The sequence below is a fragment of the Silurus aristotelis genome (assembly GCF_946808225.1).
Source record: "Silurus aristotelis genome assembly, chromosome: 6".
In the NCBI taxonomy this organism is placed as follows: Eukaryota; Metazoa; Chordata; class Actinopteri; order Siluriformes; family Siluridae; genus Silurus; species Silurus aristotelis.
In genome coordinates this window covers 29,466,574-29,490,307 of record NC_139579.1, presented here as the reverse complement: position 1 = coordinate 29,490,307, position 23,734 = coordinate 29,466,574, and the positions used below count along the sequence as shown (strand labels likewise).

At 40.2% G+C, this 23,734-nt stretch overlaps 1 protein-coding gene across 8 annotated transcripts in view; it reads left to right on the top strand.

Annotated features, from left to right (window-relative positions):
* ehbp1 (EH domain binding protein 1) overlaps positions 1 to 23,734 on the top strand; it is a 163,147-nt gene that overhangs the window by 93,664 nt on the left and 45,749 nt on the right. For all 8 annotated transcript variants that reach the window (XM_083544554.1, XM_083544553.1, XM_083544550.1 and 5 more), the window contains 3 exons: positions 2,192 to 2,230; positions 3,039 to 3,185; positions 23,363 to 23,516. In XM_083544554.1, the coding sequence (XP_083400680.1) occupies positions 2,192 to 2,230; positions 3,039 to 3,185; positions 23,363 to 23,516 (340 nt within the window). The remainder of the gene's footprint in view (positions 1 to 2,191; positions 2,231 to 3,038; positions 3,186 to 23,362; positions 23,517 to 23,734) is intronic.

Here is a 23,734-nt window from a genome sequence, read left to right as displayed (position 1 = left end):
GTGAAATGGAGGAAAAACAGGCCTAAAAATCAGAATTTTTAAGTCTGCATTTTCTATTTACATTTTTTCTTTTTTAGTCGTGTCTCTGATCTGTTTAAATATTTATGTAAATATTGAATTCGTCTGCACTAATGAATAAACACACATTTACACCCAAATCACCTAAGCGAACAAAAATGCATGCGGTTAAATCTCACACACATGACCGATGAATAAATTCCCACCAAATGCACGAGTAAACATGTGTATGCACACACAGAACAGAGACACATTAGTAAACATGTGGGTACACACCCTCAGTCAACCCACCTTAGCATTTTTTTTTTTCCTTGTTGGGCCGTGCAGCTGTAAGCTGTTTGTGCTATCACACCGCCTGTTCCCCCTCTGTCACTTCGTCTCATACTAAGTGTGATTGGCTTTTTGTCATCACCGGGCTGACGTGTGATTAATGCAGCCTGCGCAATATTCCTCCCGCCTGCAGCTCGCCACGCTCCACAGCCTCGCCTCATCTCTACAGCCTCCTGCTTCATACCCTTATTTATCTCCCTCACACACACACACACACACACACACACACACACACACACTTTTTATCCTCACATGCACACATACAGACGGGTGACAATTTAAAGGAAAAAAAATAAACGTGCCTCTGGTATGCTGCGGGGGCATTTATTTATATTTGTTAGCACGGCCTGGCTCTACTGCAAATCAATACAAAGTTTCGACTCACTGATCGCCTTCATCCTGCAGTGAAGCATTTCTATCTTGCTGGGCGTGGTCTCCCTGACTCCGCCCACATTCGCAGGGCCACGAGGGCTCTGGGAACGGTTTGAAAACTATTTAAGACTCTATGACTTCGACATTTGTCAGATCTGTACACTAGTGACTTTGAAGAGGAAAAAATATGCAGAACGGAAAATTTTTGGAACTAGGAATTGTCTGAACCCTGGGACGTCTGAAGTTGTTTAAAACCAGTTCTCATTCATTATATTGAAGCAGTGGAGAGGTGCGCAAGGAGCGTTAGTTGTATGTAAATAAAAGAAAGTAAAAAACTGTTCTGAACGACGAAAATGTGCTAAAGGAATTAAATATGAATATATAAATTAATGAATGTGATTAGACTATTAATAAATTATAGATAATAAATATAATATAGCGCTCTCCGTGCAGCGCGTAGTCTTGCGCGTAAAAACAAACAGCACGTGGCGTTAGTAATTCGCCTCTAGAGGCCGCTCTCATAATGACAGCGGACCGGACCCTGGAAAAACTATTGTTGCTTTAAAATGACACACCCATGATGCATTCGCATAAAAAAAAATATATATATATATATATATATATATATATATATATATATATATATATATATATATAAAAAATCTAAATATATGAAGTATAAAATATAAGTATAAAAAATATATACTATATTGACAGTAGTCCTGCTTTAAAGTGTCAGGAATGATTTTTTTTTTTTTTTTTTTTTTTTTTACCAATTTTATATCGTGTCTCAAATCTCATTCATTTATATTTATAATTAACTAAACAATTTTATCAGTTAAACAGCTGCTGTTTGTTGTATAGTTGATTTTTATGATAATCGCTCAATTGTAGGAAGACCCAGAGAAGTGTTTTGAGATAAAATTTTATTAAATGTAGTATTATTATCATTATTATTATTAAAGTCACCACTCCACTGCACCATTATAACTAATGGCAAGGGTTCAAAACAAGCTCACAATGGTTCTAAACTACTGCAGTATCACAACTCCTGGTTCCAAACTGCCCTGTTTCCCTGCGCCACCTTGTATATTGAGCTTTTTATTCCCATTGGCACTCAAACATACACACTGTTCAGCTCCTGCATTTATGTACGCTTTTCTCATGTTTCCCATACGCAATCTTGTACACGCAGACTTGCTCATACAGTCTCGTTAATGCCTTTAAAACACTCACACACGTTCATTTGATGCTCGGCATAACCAGTTATCATTAAAACATACAGATGCGTGTTGCTCCAAGAGTTAAGCGCTCCCCTTGAAAACCCTGCTGAATGGGTTCAGTCGACCGTCTTCATTAGGAAAAACCCTGGACGTTCACATCCCAAGCTGAAGAGATGAAGTACAGGTTTCACTATGTCTCTTTCTAATAGTTTTTTTCTCACCTGTTAGTTTGGTACCTTGTTTTTCAGGATGCTGCTTCTGTCCCCGTGTCCATCAGCAGCGAAAAGGTAAGCACATGATGGGTCATAATAGATAACAAAAAAAACATACCAGGACCTCAAAATTCTGTTTTGTAGCTTGGATTCGATTGAGGAGAGTTTCAGACCCATGGAAAATAAGATAAGAATGGATGTACTTTTATTCGTTCCACAGGGGCGAAATTTCCATGTTACAGCAGCAAAGAAAAGAAATGTGCAAACATATAAAGTAGAGACACAGTACAAATATATACATCACAGTGTAGAAATACAAACGAAAAAGAGACAAATACAGTAGTTACACTTTCAAACAGATTGTACATATAATATTGCACAGTTGAAAATGGTGTTATTGCAAAAAGACTTTTGTTATTGTTGTTGCACAGTTAAAAAAAAAACCCAGTAACAACAGTGTGTGTATTATGGTGACTGTCCAGGCAACACAAGGGGCATTCAAGTCAAACCTGGACTTTATGAAATAAAAGAACAAATTTAGAGAAGCGGAAACTGCATTCATTTTTCCACATAATCCTACATTTACATCTTGCGTAACTCCGTTACTGACGTTTCCACTACTTGAAGTCTTGTGTAGATATTCGCTGGTTTTACGCCTTCGTTCACAAGAAACTTCACCACCACACACTGTTCCATGCACTAACACTTGTTGTCTGCCGCCTTAATTGCCGGTCTCTAGACTCTGGCCTGTGACATGTGTGCCACCTATCAGTAATAGGACACGTTAGCCACTTGGTACTGAGTGTAGTACCACCATGGTAGCATCCTGTACGGTAGCAAGTCCTGGTCTGACTTGAACCTCCCTTGTTTTTTTTTGTTTAAGAAAGCGCAGTCTCGTCAGGAGGAGCTGAAGGAGAGAGCTCGTCTCCTGCTGGAGCAGGCTCGCAGAGACGCAGCCCTGAAAGCCAGGAACAAATCTGTCCCGAGCGCCACCTCGCCTACACACACACGCCCGCCACAGGCCATCGACGTAAGTGCGGCCGTCTTTACTTCACTATCCATGTGTCGAGACGTTACAGAAATGCTCGTTTTTTACGGTTAAATATCACAGCGCAGATAATCATTAAATTATCGCCTCAGTTCTTAATGTCAGACAGATCGGTTTGAGGTTTTCTGTTAAGCTTGTAAAAACACAAGCATTCAGCAGTTCTTCAGGCTCAAACACCTGCGAAGTCTGAGGCGATCAGCATGAAAGTAACACAGCTCACGAAACCACTCTGTACAATCGTGATGGGCAAAAAAAAAATCTCCGGAAACACATGTCGAAACCTGAGGCAGATCTGCTACAACTGCAGACGACCACATTGGGTTCCTCAAATATCAGCCAGGAATGGAGATCTGTCCAAATACAGACTCATTGAACCACAACAGCATAGAAGGTGTTATCAAAAAGATTTTATTTTACCCCTGACAATTATATTACAATGTGGATGTTATTGCATTTAAAAGAACTGACAGCAGTTTTATTTAGGAAAAATCACAAATCCGTCATATATGGCGCATGGGCCGAACTTTTTTCATACAAATAACACAATTCCTAAATAAAATACATTTACATTTCAATTTACATATTAATATATGAGCCCTTTTTTTTCTGAGAACAACTCGATGATGATGTCTTTTGGCACACTGACTTATGTAGGTCGGTGCTCCCTGTGACTGTGCATGCAGCCTTGTGCTGCCATCTATTGGCGAGTTTGAAAATTGTATAGTCCATCTTGAAAAAACTTGAAAAAACAGCTGTGATTTCATTATAGGAATCAGTGTGATTGTTTTTTTAATAGAAATACCTCTACACCTCTGTATGTGTATGCAAAACAGGCATGATTATGAATAGACGTGTTGTGGGCGTGTTTGTAATTAACCCCTCATCGATCTGACGCACGTTACTCCTCGATCATTGGTGCATGGTGATCATGCTCTCATGTGTGACTGTTATTGCTGGTTTTGTGTGTGTGTTTGTGTAATTAGCGGCAAACCAACAGCATGTAGCTGCTAATGGACTGAATCAGGCCGTGAGATCAGGTGGTGTTTAGGTGCACGGTATGTAGGCATCTCTGTACATCATTTCTAACTGATTTTGGTTCCTATAAAGATTCCTGCTTTATGAACATCCCATTCCACATTCATTCCCATTTAGCTGTTATAGTAACCTCCACTCTTCTGAAAAGATTACTGGATACTACTAGATATTAGATTTCTGAGGGTGCTTGTGGAGATTTCAGCTACGAGGCTGTAAGTAAAGTCAGGTACTGATGTAGGTGAGGTGAGGAGGCCTGAGGTGCAGTCAGTGTTTACATTCATCCCAAAGGTTTGCAATGGTGTTTATAGTTCTATCGAAGAAGCTCTTACACTCTAAATCATGTAAAGCATCTTCATGGTGCAGGCTTTGTGCGCAGGGGCATTGTCAGGCTGGAACAGGTTTGGGTCTCCTAGTTCAAGTTAGACTGAAGAACCCTTTGAGGTGACCTAAAGTCTTAAGAAGAAAAAAAGTTGCAAGACTGGAAACTTTCCATGGGAATGAGCAGGAATTAACCTGAATGAACTGGGAATTTACAGTTTCCGGTTCACCGATAACAAAGAACTTAAAAGTAGTTTTAAAAAATCTTGGAGAATTTTGGTTAAAACAACCAGATTTAATGTAATTACAGTTAAATTTCTACCTGCGCATTCATTAATCATATGTACGCAGCAGATTTACTGCAGGGTTATTGAGGCCACGCCCCCGACATGCACTGGGCATTACTCTATAACATAACACACATCATTTCTTGATCCTGCACACAAAATAATGTCAAAAATGTCCTCCTGTGTGAGTATTCAAGTAAATTACATAAATATTACATACAAGTCAAAAATGTCATTTCTTTTATTTTTTATGTTTCTTCTTTATTTATTAGTTTGCATGCATGTCAGCTGATGCACCCAAACAAAATGTTTATATTTATGTTTGTATATGATAGTTAGTATAAATTACCCCAAAATTCTTTAATGAATTCCCATAAATTTCTTTCAATTCCTGGTAAGATTCCCAGATGAAGTTCCCATAGAAACTTGTTGGAAATTTCCGTAGTTTACCGGAAACTACTCTATAGACACACACACACACACACACACACACACACACACACACACACACACACACACACACACACACAATGAGACAATCTTGCATCTCCAATTCCTCTTGAAAACTCCAGTAAGACTATTTTTGTAATGTTTTTTGAATAAATCAATAGTCCAATAGACACCTCTTGTGATGATGTAATATCATAAAACGAGCCTGCAGGAGAGCGAGACGTCCTTGAATTACCTATTGGGAATATATATATTTTTTTAAGTGTAATGCTACTGTTGTCTTCAAACGTTGTGTCTGAGAGCATTTCCACAATACAATAAAGAATGCACCGTTTTTCAAAGCCCTGATTCACCCCATCTCTCTCTCTCTCTCTCTCTCTCTCTCTCTCTCTCTCTCTCTCTCTCTCTCTCTCTCTCTCTCTCTCTCTCTCTCTCTCTTTCTTTTTCCTCACTATCTGTGTCTCTTTAACATAAGTCCTCTATGAGTTGGTGAAGGGGAAACGCTTTGCCATTCTGTAGATTAGCCTCAAATTAACGGCGTGCATGTGCGCATCTTTCCCAAGGACACCGGTGCTAATGAGCCTCGCTTGCATTAGTGCGCTGGCATATTGAATCGTTGGCTTTTTAATAGAAAACATTGATCAGAAGGTGGCGTGGACCTCGGCGCGCTGATAATTGGCAGCGATTTAGATTAGATTTGGCGATGTCTTGTTTTGATTATGGGAGGGGGTTATCTCATGCCACAGGGACCTCTGCAAGACGTGGCCCTCCTGAACACACCATGCATAAGGACAGTCTTAATTCCATTAAAAGGAGGTGAGAATGGACAGATGTGGGATAAGTGGAAGGGAAGTGAAAGTGGTGGCAATAAAGACAGCACATAATGTAATGGAATGAAAGATGGTTGTGTTTGAAAATGGAATAAACTCTCTGGTTTCTGGCCGTACTGATCATCAGCATTGGCATAGTGAAAGAAAATGGCATCCGTTTACTCGTGTTCTTTGGGTTTTCAGCTGCTTCTTTTCAATGACATGAACCAGAATATGATGTGATGCAAAAAAACACTCCACTCCAAAATCTGGAATTCCAAATAAAAACTGCCATTATAATTATGGTTAATAGAGGATGTGTGGCTTCTGTCTGTCTCACTGATGAAGATGTGGTTTCTGTGTCTGTCCATCCAGGTGTGGACTTTGTGTCTGTTTGTCTCAGTGAAGGAGGTGTATCATCTGTCTGTTTTAGTCCCAGTGTAGGAGGTGTATCATCTGTCTGTTTTAGTCCCAGTGTAGGAGGTGTATCATCTGTCTATTTTAGTCCCAGTGAAGGAGGTGTATCATCTGTCTGTTTTAGTCCCAGTGAAGGAGGTGTATCATCTGTCTGTTTTAGTCCCAGTGTAGGAGGTGTATCATCTATCTGTTTTAGTCCCAGTGTAGGAGGTGTATCATCTATCTGTTTTAGTCCCAGTGAAGGAGGTGTATCATCTGTCTGTTTTAGTCCCATAGAAGGAGGTGTGTCATCTGTCTGTTTTAGTCCCAGAGAAGGTGTATCATCTGTCTGTTTGAGTCCCAGTGAAGGAGGTGTATCATCTGTCTGTTTTGGTCCCAGTGAAGGAGGTGTGTCATCTGTCTGTTTTAGTCCCAGTGAAGAAGCTGTCATCTGTCTGTTTTAGTCCCAGTGAAGGAGGTGTATCATCTGTCTGTTTTAGTCCCAGTGAAGGAGGTGTGTCATCTGGCTGTTTTAGTCCTAGTGAAGGAGGTGTATCATCTGTCTGTTTTAGTCCCAGTGAAGCAGGTGTGTCATCTGTCTGTTTTAGTCCTAGTGAAGGAGGTGTATCATCTGTCTGTTTTAGTCCTAGTGAAGGAGGTGTATCATCTGTCTGTTTTAGTCCCAGTGAAGGTGTCATCTGTCTGTTTTAGTCCCAGTAAAGGAGGTGTATCATCTGTCTGTTTTGGTCCCAGTGAAGGAGGTGTGTCATCTGTCTGTTTTAGTCCCAGTGAAGGAGGTGTCATCTGTCTGTTTTAGTCCCAGTGAAGCAGGTGTATCATCTGTCTATTTTAGTCCCAGTGAAGGAGGTGTATCATCTGTCTGTTTTAGTCCCAGTGTAGGAGGTGTATCATCTGTCTATTTTAGTCCCAGTGAAGGAGGTGTATCATCTGTCTGTTTTAGTCCCAGTGAAGGAGGTGTATCATCTGTCTGTTTTAGTCCCAGTGTAGGAGGTGTATCATCTATCTGTTTTAGTCCCAGTGTAGGAGGTGTATCATCTATCTGTTTTAGTCCCAGTGAAGGAGGTGTATCATCTGTCTGTTTTAGTCCCATAGAAGGAGGTGTGTCATCTGTCTGCTTTAGTCCCAGAGAAGGTGTATCATCTGTCTGTTTGAGTCCCAGTGAAGGAGGTGTATCATCTGTCTGTTTTGGTCCCAGTGAAGGAGGTGTGTCATCTGTCTGTTTTAGTCCCAGTGAAGAAGCTGTCATCTGTCTGTTTTAGTCCCAGTGAAGGAGGTGTATCATCTGTCTGTTTTAGTCCCAGTGAAGGAGGTGTGTCATCTGGCTGTTTTAGTCCTAGTGAAGGAGGTGTATCATCTGTCTGTTTTAGTCCCAGTGAAGCAGGTGTGTCATCTGTCTGTTTTAGTCCTAGTGAAGGAGGTGTATCATCTGTCTGTTTTAGTCCTAGTGAAGGAGGTGTATCATCTGTCTGTTTTAGTCCCAGTGAAGGTGTCATCTGTCTGTTTTAGTCCCAGTAAAGGAGGTGTATCATCTGTCTGTTTTGGTCCCAGTGAAGGAGGTGTGTCATCTGTCTGTTTTAGTCCCAGTGAAGGAGGTGTCATCTGTCTGTTTTAGTCCCAGTGAAGCAGGTGTATCATCTGTCTGTTTTAGTCCCAGTGAAGGAGGTGTCATCTGTCTGTTTTAGTCCCAGTGAAGGAGGTGTATCATCTGTCTGTTTTAGTCCCAGTGAAGGAGGTGTCATCTGTCTGTTTTAGTCCCAGTGAAGGAGGTGTATCATCTATCTGTTTTAGTCCCAGTCAAGAAGGTGTGTCATCTGTCAGTTTTAGTCCCAGTGAAGGAGGTGTGTCATCTGTCTGTTTTAGTCCCAGTGAAGGAGGTGTATCATCTGTCCGTTTTAGTCCCAGTGAAGGAGGTGTGTCATCTGTCTGTTTTAGTCCCAGTGAAGGAGGTGTGTCATCTGTCTGTTTTAGTCCCAGTGAAGGAGGTGTGTCATTTGTTTGTTTTAGTCCCAGTGAAGGAGGTCTGTCATCTGTCTGTTTTAGTCCCAGAGAAGGAGGTGTATCATCTGTCTGTTTTAGTCCCAGTGAAGAAGGTGTGTCATCTGTCTGTTTTAGTCCCAGTGAAGGAGGTGTGTCATCTGTCTGTTTTAGTCCCAGTGAAGGAGGTGTATCATCTGTCCGTTTTAGTCCCAGTGAAGGAGGTGTGTCATCTGTCTGTTTTAGTCCCAGTGAAGGAGGTGTGTCATCTGTCTGTTTTAGTCCCAGTGAAGGAGGTGTGTCATATGTTTGTTTTAGTCCCAGTGAAGGAGGTGTGTCATATGTTTGTTTTAGTCCCAGTGAAGGAGGTGTGTCATATGTTTGTTTTAGTCCCAGTGAAGGAGGTGTGTCATATGTTTGTTTTAGTCCCAGTGAAGGAGGTGTGTCCTTCTTCACTGGGACTAAAACAGACAGATGACACACCTCCATAGTTGGGACTAAAACAGATGGATGACACACCTCCTTCACTGGGACTAAAACAGACAGATGACACACCTCCATATTTGGGACTAAAACAGACGGATGTGTGTCATCTGTCTGTTTTAGTCCCAGTGAAGAAGGTGTGTCATCTGTCTGTTTTAGTCCCAGTGAAGGAGGTGTGCTATCTGTCTGTTTTAGTCCCAGTGAAGGAGGTGTGTCATCTGTCTGTTTTAGTCCCAGTGAAGGAGGTGTCATATGTTTGTTTTAGTCCCAGTGAAGGTGTGACATCTGTCTGTTTTAGACCCATAGAAGTAGACCCACTGATGTGTCCTTTCATATTTCAGAACGACATGTTTCGCTCAGAGACGCAGAGGTGTGTTTTATACATCATTATTGCTTCATCACTGTTTATTAAACGTCACACACGTGCCAGTTTAACCCTGAAGCAGATGTACCATGAACTCTTTACCATAATTCATATTTCAGCACATTTTACATCCTGCATGGATCAATGATAGTGTTCCACATACTGACTTTGACTCTCCTGATATAAAGCTGATGCGATGTGCAGGAACAGTAAATTTTGTGAAAGATCGGGTTATATGTAGAATTAATTTGTTTGTTTGTTTACTCTAAATAGTTTACAACTCAAGCCACGCGTCTTAGCACCTGTTTGAGAAACCCAGACACTCGTGGGCCTTGAACTTGTAAACATCTGATCACTTCCTGAGAACTTTAACTGCTGAACCACTGTGTGTGTGTGTGTGTGTGTGTGTGTGTGTGTGTGTATGTGTGCGTGCGTGCATGCGTGCGTGCAAAGAAGCAAGAGCTCGCTCGGTCTGCAAGCCAGTCTTTGTCTGTGACTGCTGGTGTGTTTCACTGGTCACGTCACTAATCCCTCCCCTCTCATCAGCAGCATGTGTGTGTGCGCCGTTTTCCAGCATGCCATGCTAATTTGGTTCCAGCATGAGGATTCTGCCTTTGATCTAAGTTCACCCCTTCTGTTTTTCAGTTCCCGGGTGCGTGCGTGTGTGTGTGTGTGTGTGTGTGTTTGTGTGTGTTGTATGTTGTGGGTCTTTAATAGATGCGTAGCCATAATTATGGTTTTGTTCTGGTCCTGATGGCTGTAGGTAGGTGGCCTTCACAATCTATTAGAGCTGGCACCACACGTGCGTACACACACACACGCACACACAGAGCCAGAGGCAGTAATGAGTAATTAATGAACAATCATTAAAAAGCGATGTGCCCCAACACACACACACACACACACACACACACACACACACATTAGGCCTCCTCTTTTGTCCTCCCTGCCTGTATTTGTCCTTGTAAATAAAATAAAAGATGGAGTTATGGATGAGAGCAGGGCAGAAGGAAGAGAAATAATGTTTATGTATGTGTTGGGTTCGCTCGTGAAGAGCTCGGAGCCAGCTTTCTGAAGCAGCAGCTGATCAGAGGGGTAATTTCACACAACTCTGGCCAGGGTAATTATGACAGAGAGAAAACGTAGGGAAGAGTGTGTCTGCGCGTGAGAGAGAGAGAGAGAGAGAGAAAAGGGCAAGAGGGGTAACGGGAGGGCGGCAGGGGGATTCCAGGTGATCTCCCTCATGCTCAGTGGCTCGTTATGATTAGTTTAATTGGACTTCATACCGATGGGGCCCCTCCTCTCTCTCTCTCTCTCTCTCTCTCTCTCTCTCTCTCTCTTTTTCTCTTTCAATTACTCTCTCTCTGGTGAAGTGACTTTTCCGAGATGCCCGTGACCCTCGCTGTAGGGGAGAGACAGAACAAACCTTTGAACTTATGCCAGCTTCCCTGTGTACTGTGTGTGTGTGTGTGTGTGTGTGTGTGTGTGTGTGTGTGTGTGTGTGTGTGTGTCTTATGTATTCCCACAGTGGTTTTTACCCTGTCCACCTCCTGTTTTCTTTGCCATGCTGTAGCTGTTTTTTGGCTCCATCCATAATAAAAGTGTGTAAAAGGTAAAATGTTTAGGGTCTGATCACGTCTGATTGAGGTGAAAGAGAGGAAAAATAGATTTTTGTCCATTCAAATGTATGAAAAGCAGATATGACACGATGCTTTTTTTTCCTTTTCAAACACCAATCCAGAAAGCTAGAGTGTACCCGATGTCGATATGCATTCAATATTACCTTCATAAAAATAAATGAAATCTAAAGTACGAATTAAAAAAAATAGACAAATAATTCAGACTAAACAGACTTAAAAGTATAAATTTTACATATTAATATGATTGTACAAAAAGTATAACAATTCTAACAACAGCATATGATCAAGTCTCTTGTATAAATATTTCAAGGATTTATTTTTTTCCGTCTTTTGAATCGGATAATTATTTTATTTTTATTTATAAATTTTTTGGTGATCGTGTTTTTATTTTTCAATATTTATTTATTTAATGATTTTTGGTAAATGGGTTATTCTAAGTTGAAATTTTCTTATTTTACACTGAGAATATGGTTAAAATTTACTTAATATTTGGAAGTTTTTTTTTTCCCCAACAACTCTGAGATCAGATTCTGTCCAATTTGTCCTCATTAGGACAACAAATGTTCTCTGAAGCAGTGCAGCATCACATCAAGTGAAGTGGAAGCTCAGTGGTTAAGGCTCTGGGGTATTGATTGGAAGGTCAGGGGTTCAAGCCCCTGTATCCCCAAGCTGCCACTCTTTGGCCCCTGAGCAGGGCCCTTAACCCTTAGTGTTCCAGGGGCGCTGTAACATGACTGTAACAGACTGTGCGTGCTACTCCAGTATCCTAACATCGCTGGGATATGCGAGGAAAAGAATTTCACTGTGCTGTAAAGTACAAGGGACAGGTATAAAGCACCTTCTTTATTTTACCTTCCTCAGCTTCAGAAACGCAGTTTAGGATTTTTTATTTTTTTTATTTTTTTTAACCAGATTCACTTCACTCTTTCTGAGAGAATCTTGTAAAAGAAACGACGAGAAGTCGGTGTATGCTGAGAGATGCACTCATTCTCTTTATACTTCACTCTCATTCTCAAGAGTCACATAAACAAAATGTGTCCAATCTCCAGTATGTAGTTTAGTATATACTGTATTTTGAAAAAGGGCTGTGGATAAATCTGTATAAATATAAATATAACAAAAATGTATAAATCTCATAATATTCCCATAAAAAAACTTATTTCCAACAGTTATTTCCTGTAGTTAAACCAGAGACTTTTTTAACAGAAATAAAATCTGAGGCATTACAAATATGACGTCTCCTTGCCTTTGAAAATGTATTGGGGGTAAATGAAAATAAAATTAGTACTTTTTTAATAAAAAATTATACATTTTTACTTTTTAATGGTATAGCACACTCGTATTATAACATAATACATATTAATGTAGAACAGCAGCCGATTTTTCACACTAATTACAATTAAATAACACATGAGAAATAAACACTGCCAATTGAATCTTAAATGTGTAATGAGATGTCCACATAAAAAACTTTATAATCAGGAGTCCACAAACCTTTGTCCATATAATGTGGGTGTATATGTGTGTAATATGACACATTTATTTATCACCTTGAAAAAATAGTCCCCTTGCGTTTCTGACACTTTTGGAATTTGTCCTGGAAGCCTTCTTTTCTTCTTTTTGCTCTCGATCTCCGCAATGGTGTCAATACAGCGACCTTTGAGCTGGATCTTCATTTTCGGGAAGAGGGCGAAGTCCGCAGAGGCCAAATCTAGCGAGTAGATATGAGATTGTGTTTTTTTTTCCGGTAAGAAGCTCACGTGTGAGGAGAGCTCGGTTAACTTGGTCTGTGCTCCCTGTGACTGTGTGCTGCCATCCGTTGACGGGTCACCAAGCTAATCTCTGAACTTTTTGATATCTGATATATTGTATATTTATATATGTATATCTGCAATAATAAATTAGGTTTACAATGGGACATAAATATCTATTTGATATACATATTTGATTTATAAAATAGTCCTTATAAATTTAAAAAAAACTTCTTGAGATGGAATGAACCTTGAGAAGAACTGGACTCAAAGGGGAACCCACTTTCTTCCTCAAAACCAGATGTCTATTTATTATAGTTCCTTCATTGTTGGAGTTATGAACTACCCACTGATGGATGCTCGAATGTATGATTCTGATTGGTTCATTTTGTTTTTCTCGGCAAAACATCCAGGAGATAATATTAATATATGGAACGCACCATTGCATGTAGCATCAATATAGTTCAATTACTTTACATGTTATTTGACACACAATCAGCTGAGTGTGAGGGTGTACATGGGAAGCTTTTGACTGTTATGAAATATTTCTGATACGCCTCACACTCTGAGACGTTACATTTTATTTCCTCTCATTTCGTCTATACTCAGTTTCTAGAATATACAAATATCTCCACTTTATTCTCACATGCCTTTCAGTTTTAGCACGTCATTCTCTCTCTCTCGCGCGCGCGCACACACACACACACACACACACACACACACACACACACACACACACACACACGTAACTTATGATAGAGCAGCATCCCATGAATAAAATATGAGGGATCAAAAACGTACACTTTAAGCGTGGAAGATTGCCACTGTTCATTTTAATGTGAAATTACAATTGTTCAATCTGGCACATTGACTGATTTCCGTTTTGTCTATGCAGCGAGAGAGAGAGAGAGAGAGAAAGACTCTGGTTTAACACACTGTAAAGAGTGTAGAATGATGAAGTAATTAATGTGAGGGTGAGGCTCTCAAAGTCTCGGCTAATATTAAAACAAAGCGCAGAACTTTTAACACGCTTAAGTAAGTGTGTGTGTGTGTGTGTGTGTGTGTGTGTGTGTGTGTGTGTGTGTGTGTGTGTGTGCTTGCGTTGGGGTGGGGGGGTGGTTGAGGCAAAAAGGACTATGGGAATCGGTGTGTGTGTATATTGTATCTACGTAAGCAGATGCTTACGTGTGTATCTACTAATTATCAAGACTTGTGGACTTTTACTAGTGTGAGTGAAAGAGAAAGAGAGAAATAATTTTTTCAGTCCAATTATCTTGTCCTGTGACAGCCAGACACCTTGGAGCTGGAGTTTTCCTGCTTGACCTGTTTCCTTACACACACACACACACACACACACACACACACACACACACACACACACACAGTTGTGGGTGTGTGTAAAAATGTGTCTCCATTGAGACACAATGCTGCATTTGTACAGCACCAAGCAGTTGCCTCTAGAATGTTTAGTTTAATACTCATGCAAAAGTAACGGAACTGAAACATGCGTATTTTATCACCCTGGCATCCCATCATCTAGGAATTCACACTTCTTTTGAATTTTTTCCTCCCTTAATAGAGCTGCTAGAAGACATTTCATGCGCTGGTTTTAAACACAGCCTACAGTTTAACACAGACGTACACATTCTATTGGGACGTACAAAAGCAGGATATTTAAAGATCTACACTTTTATGATGTCCACATGCACTTAAGAAACATTTACCTACATATACACATCATCTACATGTCTCTGATATATACTGTATAAACATAGGTTTGTGGACCATATGATTATTAGATTGCTTTTTGAAGATCTCATTCCACATTTGTCAGTAAAGTCAGGCAGTGATGTAGGTTTTAACAATGTTCATTGTGAAAAGCACTAAACAAATACAAATTAATTGAATGTAGGTGAGGTGAGGAGGCCTGGGGGTGCAGTCAGTGTTCACTTTTATCCTCAATAGGGTTAAGAGCTCTATAGAAGGAGATCTTCCACTTCAACCTATGAGCATGTCTTCATGGAGCTGATACTTTTACGCTGTATGCTACCTACAAATGCAAAGACGTAAGCAGGCTTCTTGAAGATCTTCAAATTTACATGCTGTTACTGGTTTTTCTTATATACAGATGCCATTCACTGTTCAGAAATGTGTCATAAGGAGACATACGCCTCTTATACATACGCTATTCAAACCTTCGCTTGCCTTGTTATAAATACACGCGTGGTGTTAGGAATCGTGCCAACACACATGTAATCGAGTGGCATTGCGCAGTGCCTTTATGCAGCACGCATATCCTGTTAAAAAAAAAAAAACACGCGTGCTATCAAAACATGCGTTTTACTGTACACGTGACATTGAGACGTGCATTTCAGCAGGAGACATAACACCTACCAGCACCTAATGTACATGTGATATTAAAAGTTGTATACACGCTATAAAGAAGCGTGCACATGCTGTTCATACGTTTGACATTATGGATATATGAGCCATTAAGGGACATATGAGTGCTATTAAAGATGAATTCATACACACACGATTTATATATATGGATGCTTTGGATTTGTACGTCTCATGTTGAGACCGACTTTGAGACATCCCTCTTACGAGCTGTTTATGAGCATTGTGAGCTTTACAGAGGACTTTATAACATGTTGGATGGTGTATATGCACAACATTTATCCAGCCATCCTGCTGTGAAAGGTCTGTAGTGTCATGAAATCTATGGCATTAGTGTTTGTGTGCAAGTGGAATGTCATTTGTAATCATCTCAGAAGGACAGACCCGGCCTCTAACCTCTACCCCCAACCCCCCCCCCTTCGTAAAAACTGCCCTGTCTTGAGGATTTTGGAGTCTCACCAGATGGACTTTTTGACGTGATTTCCTTATTCTCCATCTTCCTGCCAGGATGGTTAAAAAGGGTCGGTGTTTTTTTTTTTTTTTAATATATAAATGTTTTTTATTTATTTATTTATTTTTATTTTTAACCCACAAGCCATCTCTTTTCCCTCTCTCTATCTGTGGCATTAATCATGCTGCTTTAGCGTAGGCGCCGTATCAACAGCACGCACACGCGCCATCATAATTATGCCATGTACAACTCCTTTGATAGCATGTACAGTTTTCTTCCTAATTCGTTATCAAATGCATTGATCGCGGCGCATGTGCATTGATCCGGGACCGCCATCTGTAGGCCCCTGATAAGGCTTAGTGCCATCTCTCTTTCTCTTTCTCCCTCTCTCTCTCTCACACACACTTTTTCTCTCTCTCTCTCTCTCTCTCTCTCTCTCTCTCTTTCTACACACACACACACACACACACACACACACACACACACACACACATTCTCTCTCTCTCTCTCGTTTGTGTATGTACAGAAGGAGCCGGCTGTAGGATTAGCCGATACTCACCTGCTTAGTTGCATTTTAAGCTGACACCTTGACATCACATTACACACTGAAACAGACTTGCACGCCCGTCTCTCTTTCTCTTTACCTCTTTCTCCGTCCCTCACTCCACGTCCTCTATCTCTCTCCTAACTCTCTAGTTTTGTTTGTTTTTGTTTATTTTTTTAATGCAACATTCACGTTAGAAAGCAGCACGTCTCTCGTTGGTCGACGAACTTTGTCCAGATGGTTTACCAGAGTAAACCATAAGAGGAAACCATAGTTATTCATTTTGAAATGGAAATTAATTGCAGGTGATAAGATCTGATTTTTAGATGGTAACTAAATAAGGGAGAGAGAGAGAGAGAGAGAGAGAGAGAGAGAGAGAGAGAGAGAGAGAGAGAACACAAGCAGTGTGTCAGTCCGTGTGTCAGATAATCCACGCCAAACCACAAGCTCCTTAAACAGGAGAGCGCATCATGAGAGAGACCCGATGCGGCCCTGATCTTTATTATTCAATATCTAAAGCGATTTTAACAAATCAGCGTTACAGAGACAAATATATTAAAGAATGTATATGTTTGTTTTTTATAATTGCCAGTTTATCCCTAATGATTGAGACAGTGACTACTGTGGCCAAACTCCCTGAGAAGAAACCTTGCGAGGAACCAGACAGGTGTGCAGTGATTCAATTAAACCTGTGGTCCTAAACCTTTGTAGTAGATTGTTGATGATAATACAGTCCAAATCCATCCTCAATCCATCTACTTACCCTTGTGTTGAGTAAACCAGATCAAACCAGATCTAACCAAAGCTAGACATATTTACAATTATGGCATTTGGCAGCTAAAGGTGCTTTTTACGTCACACCCTTTATTACAGTGAAATTCTTTCTTCGCATATCCCAGCGATGTTAGAAAGCTGGGGTCAGAGCGCAGGGTTAACCATGATACAGTAGGAGCACATAGGGTGAAGGACCTTGCTCAAGGGCCCAACAGTGGCAGCTTAGGTTGCAGTCAGTGTTCAAATTCATCCCAAAAGTTTTCAGTAGGTTTGAGGTCTGAGCTCTATAGCAGATCTTCCACTCCAGCCCATGTAGAGCAGATCTTCATGGAGCTGCCTTTGTGCACAGGGACACTGTCATGCTGGAACAGGTTTGGGTTTTCAGGTTCAAAACATTTTATTATACAGCATCCAAAGACGTCCTATAAAATTTTGTGGTTACAGTTTGGAGACGAACCACATATGGCAGGAAAGGTCAGGTGTCCCAATACTTTTGTCCATATAGAGTAGAAAGAGATAGAGAGAGAAAGAGAGAGAGAGATTAGGTGGTAACATGCACAAGCCAGGTGTGTAAAAATCCAGGTACTCCATGAGCTCTGATCGTTTTTGGTGTCAAATACCCCAACAAGCAGCACAGCCCGGTTTATTGCTGTTAATGAAAATGAGAAGTGGGTGAGTACAGGGTGACAACTGGATGAGAAATTGGTGAGAAATGGATGAGAAGTAGGTGAGAAATGAATGAGAAGTGTTTGAGAATGGGGTGAGAAATGGGTGAGAACAGGTTAGAAATGGATGAGAAGTGGGTGAGAACAGGTTAGAAATTGGTTAGAATGGGGTGAGAAATGGATGAGAATGGGGTGGGAAATGGATGAGAACAGGGTGAGAATTTTACAATTATAAGGAACAAACTTATACATTCTTTTATAAATTTGCTTTGAGACAATATTAGTTGTTAAAAGTAAATAAAAATGAATTGAATTCTATCCTGAAACGTAGGAAAAGTGTGTGTGTGTGTGTGTGTGTGTGTGTGTGTGTGTGTGTGTGTGTGTGTGTGTGTGTGTGTGTGTGTGTGTGTGTGTGTGTGTGTGTATTTGCTTGCACACACTGCCGTGGAATAGGATAGTGATCTGAATTCTCTCTTCCTTTACACTGCACACTGTGTATACTTTCCCTCTCTCTCATATTTATACACACACACACACACACACACACACACACACACTTCCTCCCCTCCTGCTTTTAGAAACACCCATGACAAACGTATCTCCTCTCGCTTCACAGCGGCCGGCTCTCTGGCACTGGTACGGCACCGCCCGGGCTCTGAGTGCGTCACCGCATACACGCGTGTGCCAAAAGAGCAGCTATCCAGGCGAGGGCAGCCGCCATGACCTCATGCCCCAGCGCCAGCACCCGTGCCGCCCCCCTGCCATGTTGGCGTCAGTCTCCGGTTGCCATCTTTTGTGTGTGTTTTTAAATACAAGAACAACCTTTAAAACATGCCAAGTTTTTTTTCTTTTCTTCCTTCTTCTCCTCTCTTCATTTCTTTAAGATGCCCTGTGACATGCTAGATTCTACCACCGGGGGTCTTCATGGCTGTTCGTTTTTATCTTCCGGCGAAGTCCCAGAGTTCTTTCTGATGGCCTCGTTATCCTCTATGATCAACTGCTCAGGGTCTGGATTGGGGCCACTGAGCTCCATTTTTCTTTTCTCTTACCCTGTCTACCGCTTAGCTGGAGAGTCCAGACTGAACCGGTCAAGCTTCAGTGTAGCTGAAGGAGAGCCACTTGATGCCTATTTAGAGAGCAAGAAAGAGTTGGAGAGATGGAAAAGAAAATTGTGGCTCCACGTAAAAGAAATAGGACCCTACTGAACACCTTTGTGATGAACTTTTTCACACTGACTGCACCCCAGGCTTCCTCACCGCGTTTACACCAGTACCTAACTAATGACCAGGTGTCCGCAAACTTTTGGCAATATAGTTTATTTATTTATTTATTTATTTATTTTTATCTATCTATCTATCTATCTATCTATCTATCTATCTATCTATCTATCTATCTATCTATCTATCTATCTATCTATCTATCTATGTATTCAACATATGCTATCTGTCTGTCTATCTTTCTATCTATTCAACATATGCAGTCTGTATGTCTGTCTATCTATCTATCTATCTATCTATCTATCTATCTATCTATCTATCTATCTATCTATCTATCTATCTATTCTGTTGTTTTAACATCCACATTTCAGTTTGTTTAAAAAAAAAAAAAAGAATTTATGATTTATATATTTATATAAAAGGTGCCAGAACTTCTTGGGCTGAGTTATTTTTTCCACCTATGAGAACTATTTTGAATATTTTCTGTATACCCCCCCCCCCCCAAACACACACACACACACACACACACACACACACACACCCTAGTTAAACATGTATCCTGCCCTCAGGTGTGTGTAATGAGTTAAATTGTGACTATTGACTAGCAGTTAAAGTCAGCCCCCGGGTTCATTCCTCTGTAACGCTCCTCATTAGAATGCCGCTATTGGGATGCGCTCATTATCACAGCTGCTCATTGTCCTTCTAAAACACAAATACAAACAGAGCATTGGGATGGAAATGGCCAAACTGAGCTAATTAGCGCTGCCCTGCAAACGCTCTAGTTTGTGCCTGTGGTCCTGTTTTACTGGACTGGAAACGTGTTAGTGGAGGGATGTACAGAGATTAAGAAACACCAGGGTCAGCAAATGTGTATTTACTTGCTTGTGTGTGTGTGTGTGTGTGTGTGTGTGTGTGTGTGTGTGTGTGTGTGTGTGTGTGTGTGTGTGTGTGTGTGTGTGTGTGTGTGTGTGTGTGTGTGTGTGTGTGGGAGACAATATGCATGTAAGTGCTGGTTTGGAAAAAAAAGAAAATTTAAAAAAACGTTTCCGACTTGGGTTTCTTCAACATCTTAGGCCATCTTAGAAGAATCATATCACAGCTTACAGGCGTTTGAAACTGTGTTTTGGGTTTTGTGTGTGGGGGGTGTGGGTGTGGGCGTGCATGCATACGTGAGGGAGAGAGAGAGAGAGAGAAGACGAATAGCGCACATGTTGGGTGTGTTTGACTTTATGCATTGCTAAACAGTTCTGTTTGTGTGTGTGTATGTGAGAAGTGAGTATTTCAGTTGACTGAGTGTGTATTTGTGGATGTGTCTAGATGTGCAGGTTCCCTTCAGTGTTTGAATATATGTGAGTGCACCAGCTAATGTATGTCATGTCACAGTTGTGATAGGAATGAAACATTAGAGAGCATGCTGTTATGGGAAAATAATCAGCGACGCAGTTGTTGACTCTGCAGAAAGTTGGCGATCTTGTGCTCTATGTGTCTCAGCATCCGCTGACCTGCTCTGTGATTTTACGTGGTCTAACACTTCAGGGCTGAGTTGCTGTCGTTCCCAATCGCTTCCACTTTGTTATTATACCACTAACATTTGACTGAGGAAATTTCATGACTGGACCTATTGCACTGGTTGCATATTGTCACGGTAACACGCTGGAATTCATTGAGCTCCTGAGAGCGATCCATTCTTTTACAAATGTTTGTAGAAGCGGTCAGCATGCCCGGGTGCTTGATTTTCTGCATCTGTAACCATGAAAGTGACTGGAACACCTGAATTCAATTATTTGGATGGGTAAATGAATAAACTTATTTATATAATATACTTGTGATGCGTTTTGCACCTCGAATGTCGTTCAGACCTGTTATATTTAGCATGAATTAACATCTGACCAATCAGAATTGAGAATTTATTAGCATTTTGGTGTAATGTGTTTCAAATACGCTCTAGTGACATATCTGGTGGAGAAGTGTGGGCGTAGGTGTTGCATTTAAGTAATAAATAAAAAGGCTGCTTTGGTAAATGGGGCGTTCTCTAAATCAGCTTAATAGAAAATTCAAAGAACCCTGGGATGTAAAGCAAGCTGCTGCTCTACAGAGTGGACATATGGTGGAAGACATTATTCAGACTTCCCAGTTCAACACTTTATGCTTCACAAACACTGTCTGCTTCTGTAGCTGCAAACAAAATATTAACAATAGGTTTGACAAAACAAATATGTTTCAAGTCTAGACGTTAATTCTGAGACTGTTTGAGCCCAGTACACTAATTTAAAGTTCCATAGGAGAATGCTCTTGTAAGAGTATAAAAGAAAGCTCTTGTAAGAGAATAAGAGAAAGCTCTTGTGTGCTACAGTAGAATACACAATTCAAGGTACCAACAAACAGCCTGCACCTTTTGATTCAATTAGGCATGGATGATCATAAAAGGCCAGAAATTCACTTCAGGTACTGCGATGCAAAAGCATTTAATGCTTTATATATCAGTGGTATATGACCGACTGCACAGCAGTGCATAAGCTTACATCACTCAGTTCATTCTATACCTACAAATTGACTAGTCTGCACGGTGACCCTGATTATGCGTCCAAAGAACTTGAATTCACTATTAAAGCTCCTTCTCCTGCAGTAATTATAATCAAATCAGAGAGCAGTTCTTTTCACAGACACTTATCAATAAGTTCTGAAGCCAGCCTGATTATTCAGTACATTAGTAATTATTCTCGACGCTACAGTCTGTGTGCACTGGAGCATTTCAACATACGATAACATGCTCCTATGTTGTGTCTCTTTCTTTTTTCTTTTTCTCATAATTAATATGCAGGGATGCGATGCATGAAATGAGGCCGTTTTAGCTTTAATCGTTACAAGGCAGTTTTACATACACGCTCCATTTTAGTGCTACTTTCCAGAACAACGGAAAAGAAAAGGACTATAAACATCTAAACATCTTGCCTGCTTAAGTCAAGAACGAAACATGATTGAGTGTGCACTTATTAAACACACCACAGCCACTTGCCAGCAATTCTAATTTATATCTAAGTTATTCCCCACACAACTTTATACAATGTCAATGTATGTGGTAGCTTTATGATTTTCCTTCACTGAGTCTGTAACAAGTCATTTCACCACCACTGTTTGTCTCTTTCCTCATTCCTCTTTCATTTGTGTCAGAAAATAACATTTTTATCACATTGTTCTTGTGCATGATTGGTAGGTTTTTTCCCACTTAGATAGAAATAAATCTTTCTATCAAAAAGTCTTAGACTTGTTTGAAATTTGACGTTCTTTTATTTTTATTTTTTATTTAGAAAACTCTTTACAAGAGATTATCTTCTACAAGTTTTCAATGAGTCTAGAGCTTTCTTTATTGAAATTTTCAATGAGTCTTGAACTTTCCTTATTGAATTTTTTAATAAGACTTGAACTTCCATTATTGAAATTTGTAATGAGTCTTGAACTTTATTGAAATTTTTAACGAGTCTTGAACTTTCTTTATTGAAATTATCAATGAGTCTAGAACTTTATTAAAATTTTTAATGAGTCTTGAACTTTCATTATTGAAATTATCAATGAGTCTAGACCTTTATTGAAATTTTCAATGAGTCTAAAACTTTCATTATAGACTTTTTTTAATGAGACTTGAACTTTCTTTATTGACATATTCAATGAGTCTTGAACTTTATTGAAATTGTCAATGAATCTTGAACTTTCATTATTGAAATTTTCATTGAGTCTTGAACTTTCTTTATAAAAATTTTCAGTGAGTCTAAAACTTAATTGAGACTGTGGTAGAAGAGTTTTCTAATATGCTTGTTGTTGAACATAGACACTCGAATAGACAGCAGTTAGTGAACAGACAGCAGTTAGAAATTAAAATGAATAGCTAACATTTAGACAATTAATAATAATTAGACATAAACAAAAATTAATTAATTAATTAATTCTATTCTATTTGAAGGGGGCTTTTAACAATATACAGTGTCACAAAGCATACTTAATTGTAAATTAAAATTTAACTTCACTATGAACCCATAATCATTCTCAACACTGAATGTCCATTCATTATAATTCCATGGTGAGGTTATCAACTGTGCACTGATTGACACATGAATATAAAACCGTTCATTGCAAATGTAGTCCTTAATCGATGTAGCAAAATGTTTACATTAATTACAATCCAAACCCATCTTCATGGCCCGGTTTTAAACCCTAAGGTGGAAACCTCCTCAGCTTCAGCAAATGGTTTCTGGTGGAAAAGAACTCCATCCAGAGTTTCGAATTTAGAGTATATGCTAATTAATAAAGGATTTAACCATGAAATAAGTTCTGGTGTACAAATATACTATAGTATTTATTATTAAATATAATAAGGTATTGAACTGTATGATGTATGTTTCTCGCTCTCTCTCACACACACACACACACACACACAGCTGCTAAACTGGTTTCTGTCGCTCTGATCTATAATGTTAGAGAGGGCTGAAAATGGCATTTCACTCAATTACTTGAGATGGCACCTGTTCAATAACCCACTTTCCCATGTTTGTGTGTGTGTGTGTGTGTGTGTGTGTGTTCTGCAGGAGCGTGACGAGGAGAGGCGCAGGCAGCTGAGGGAGCGAGCGAGGCAGCTGATAGCGGAGGCTCGATCAGGAGTGAAGATGGCTGAGTTCCCTCTGCACTCAGACACCTCCACTTCTGCAGGAGAGTTCAAAGGAAGGTCAAAGGCAGCTGGAGGTGGGTGCAGGGGGCTTTCATGGCACACACACAACACACACACACACACACACACACACACACACACACACGCACACACAGCCTTCCCTCACAAAAAGCCACATCATAACAGAACACACTCACAAATGTACATCCAGGCACACACAAGCTTGTAGATATGCAGCGTTGTACCCACGGCCAGTATGTTTTCTCTCTCTCTCTCTCACACACACACACAC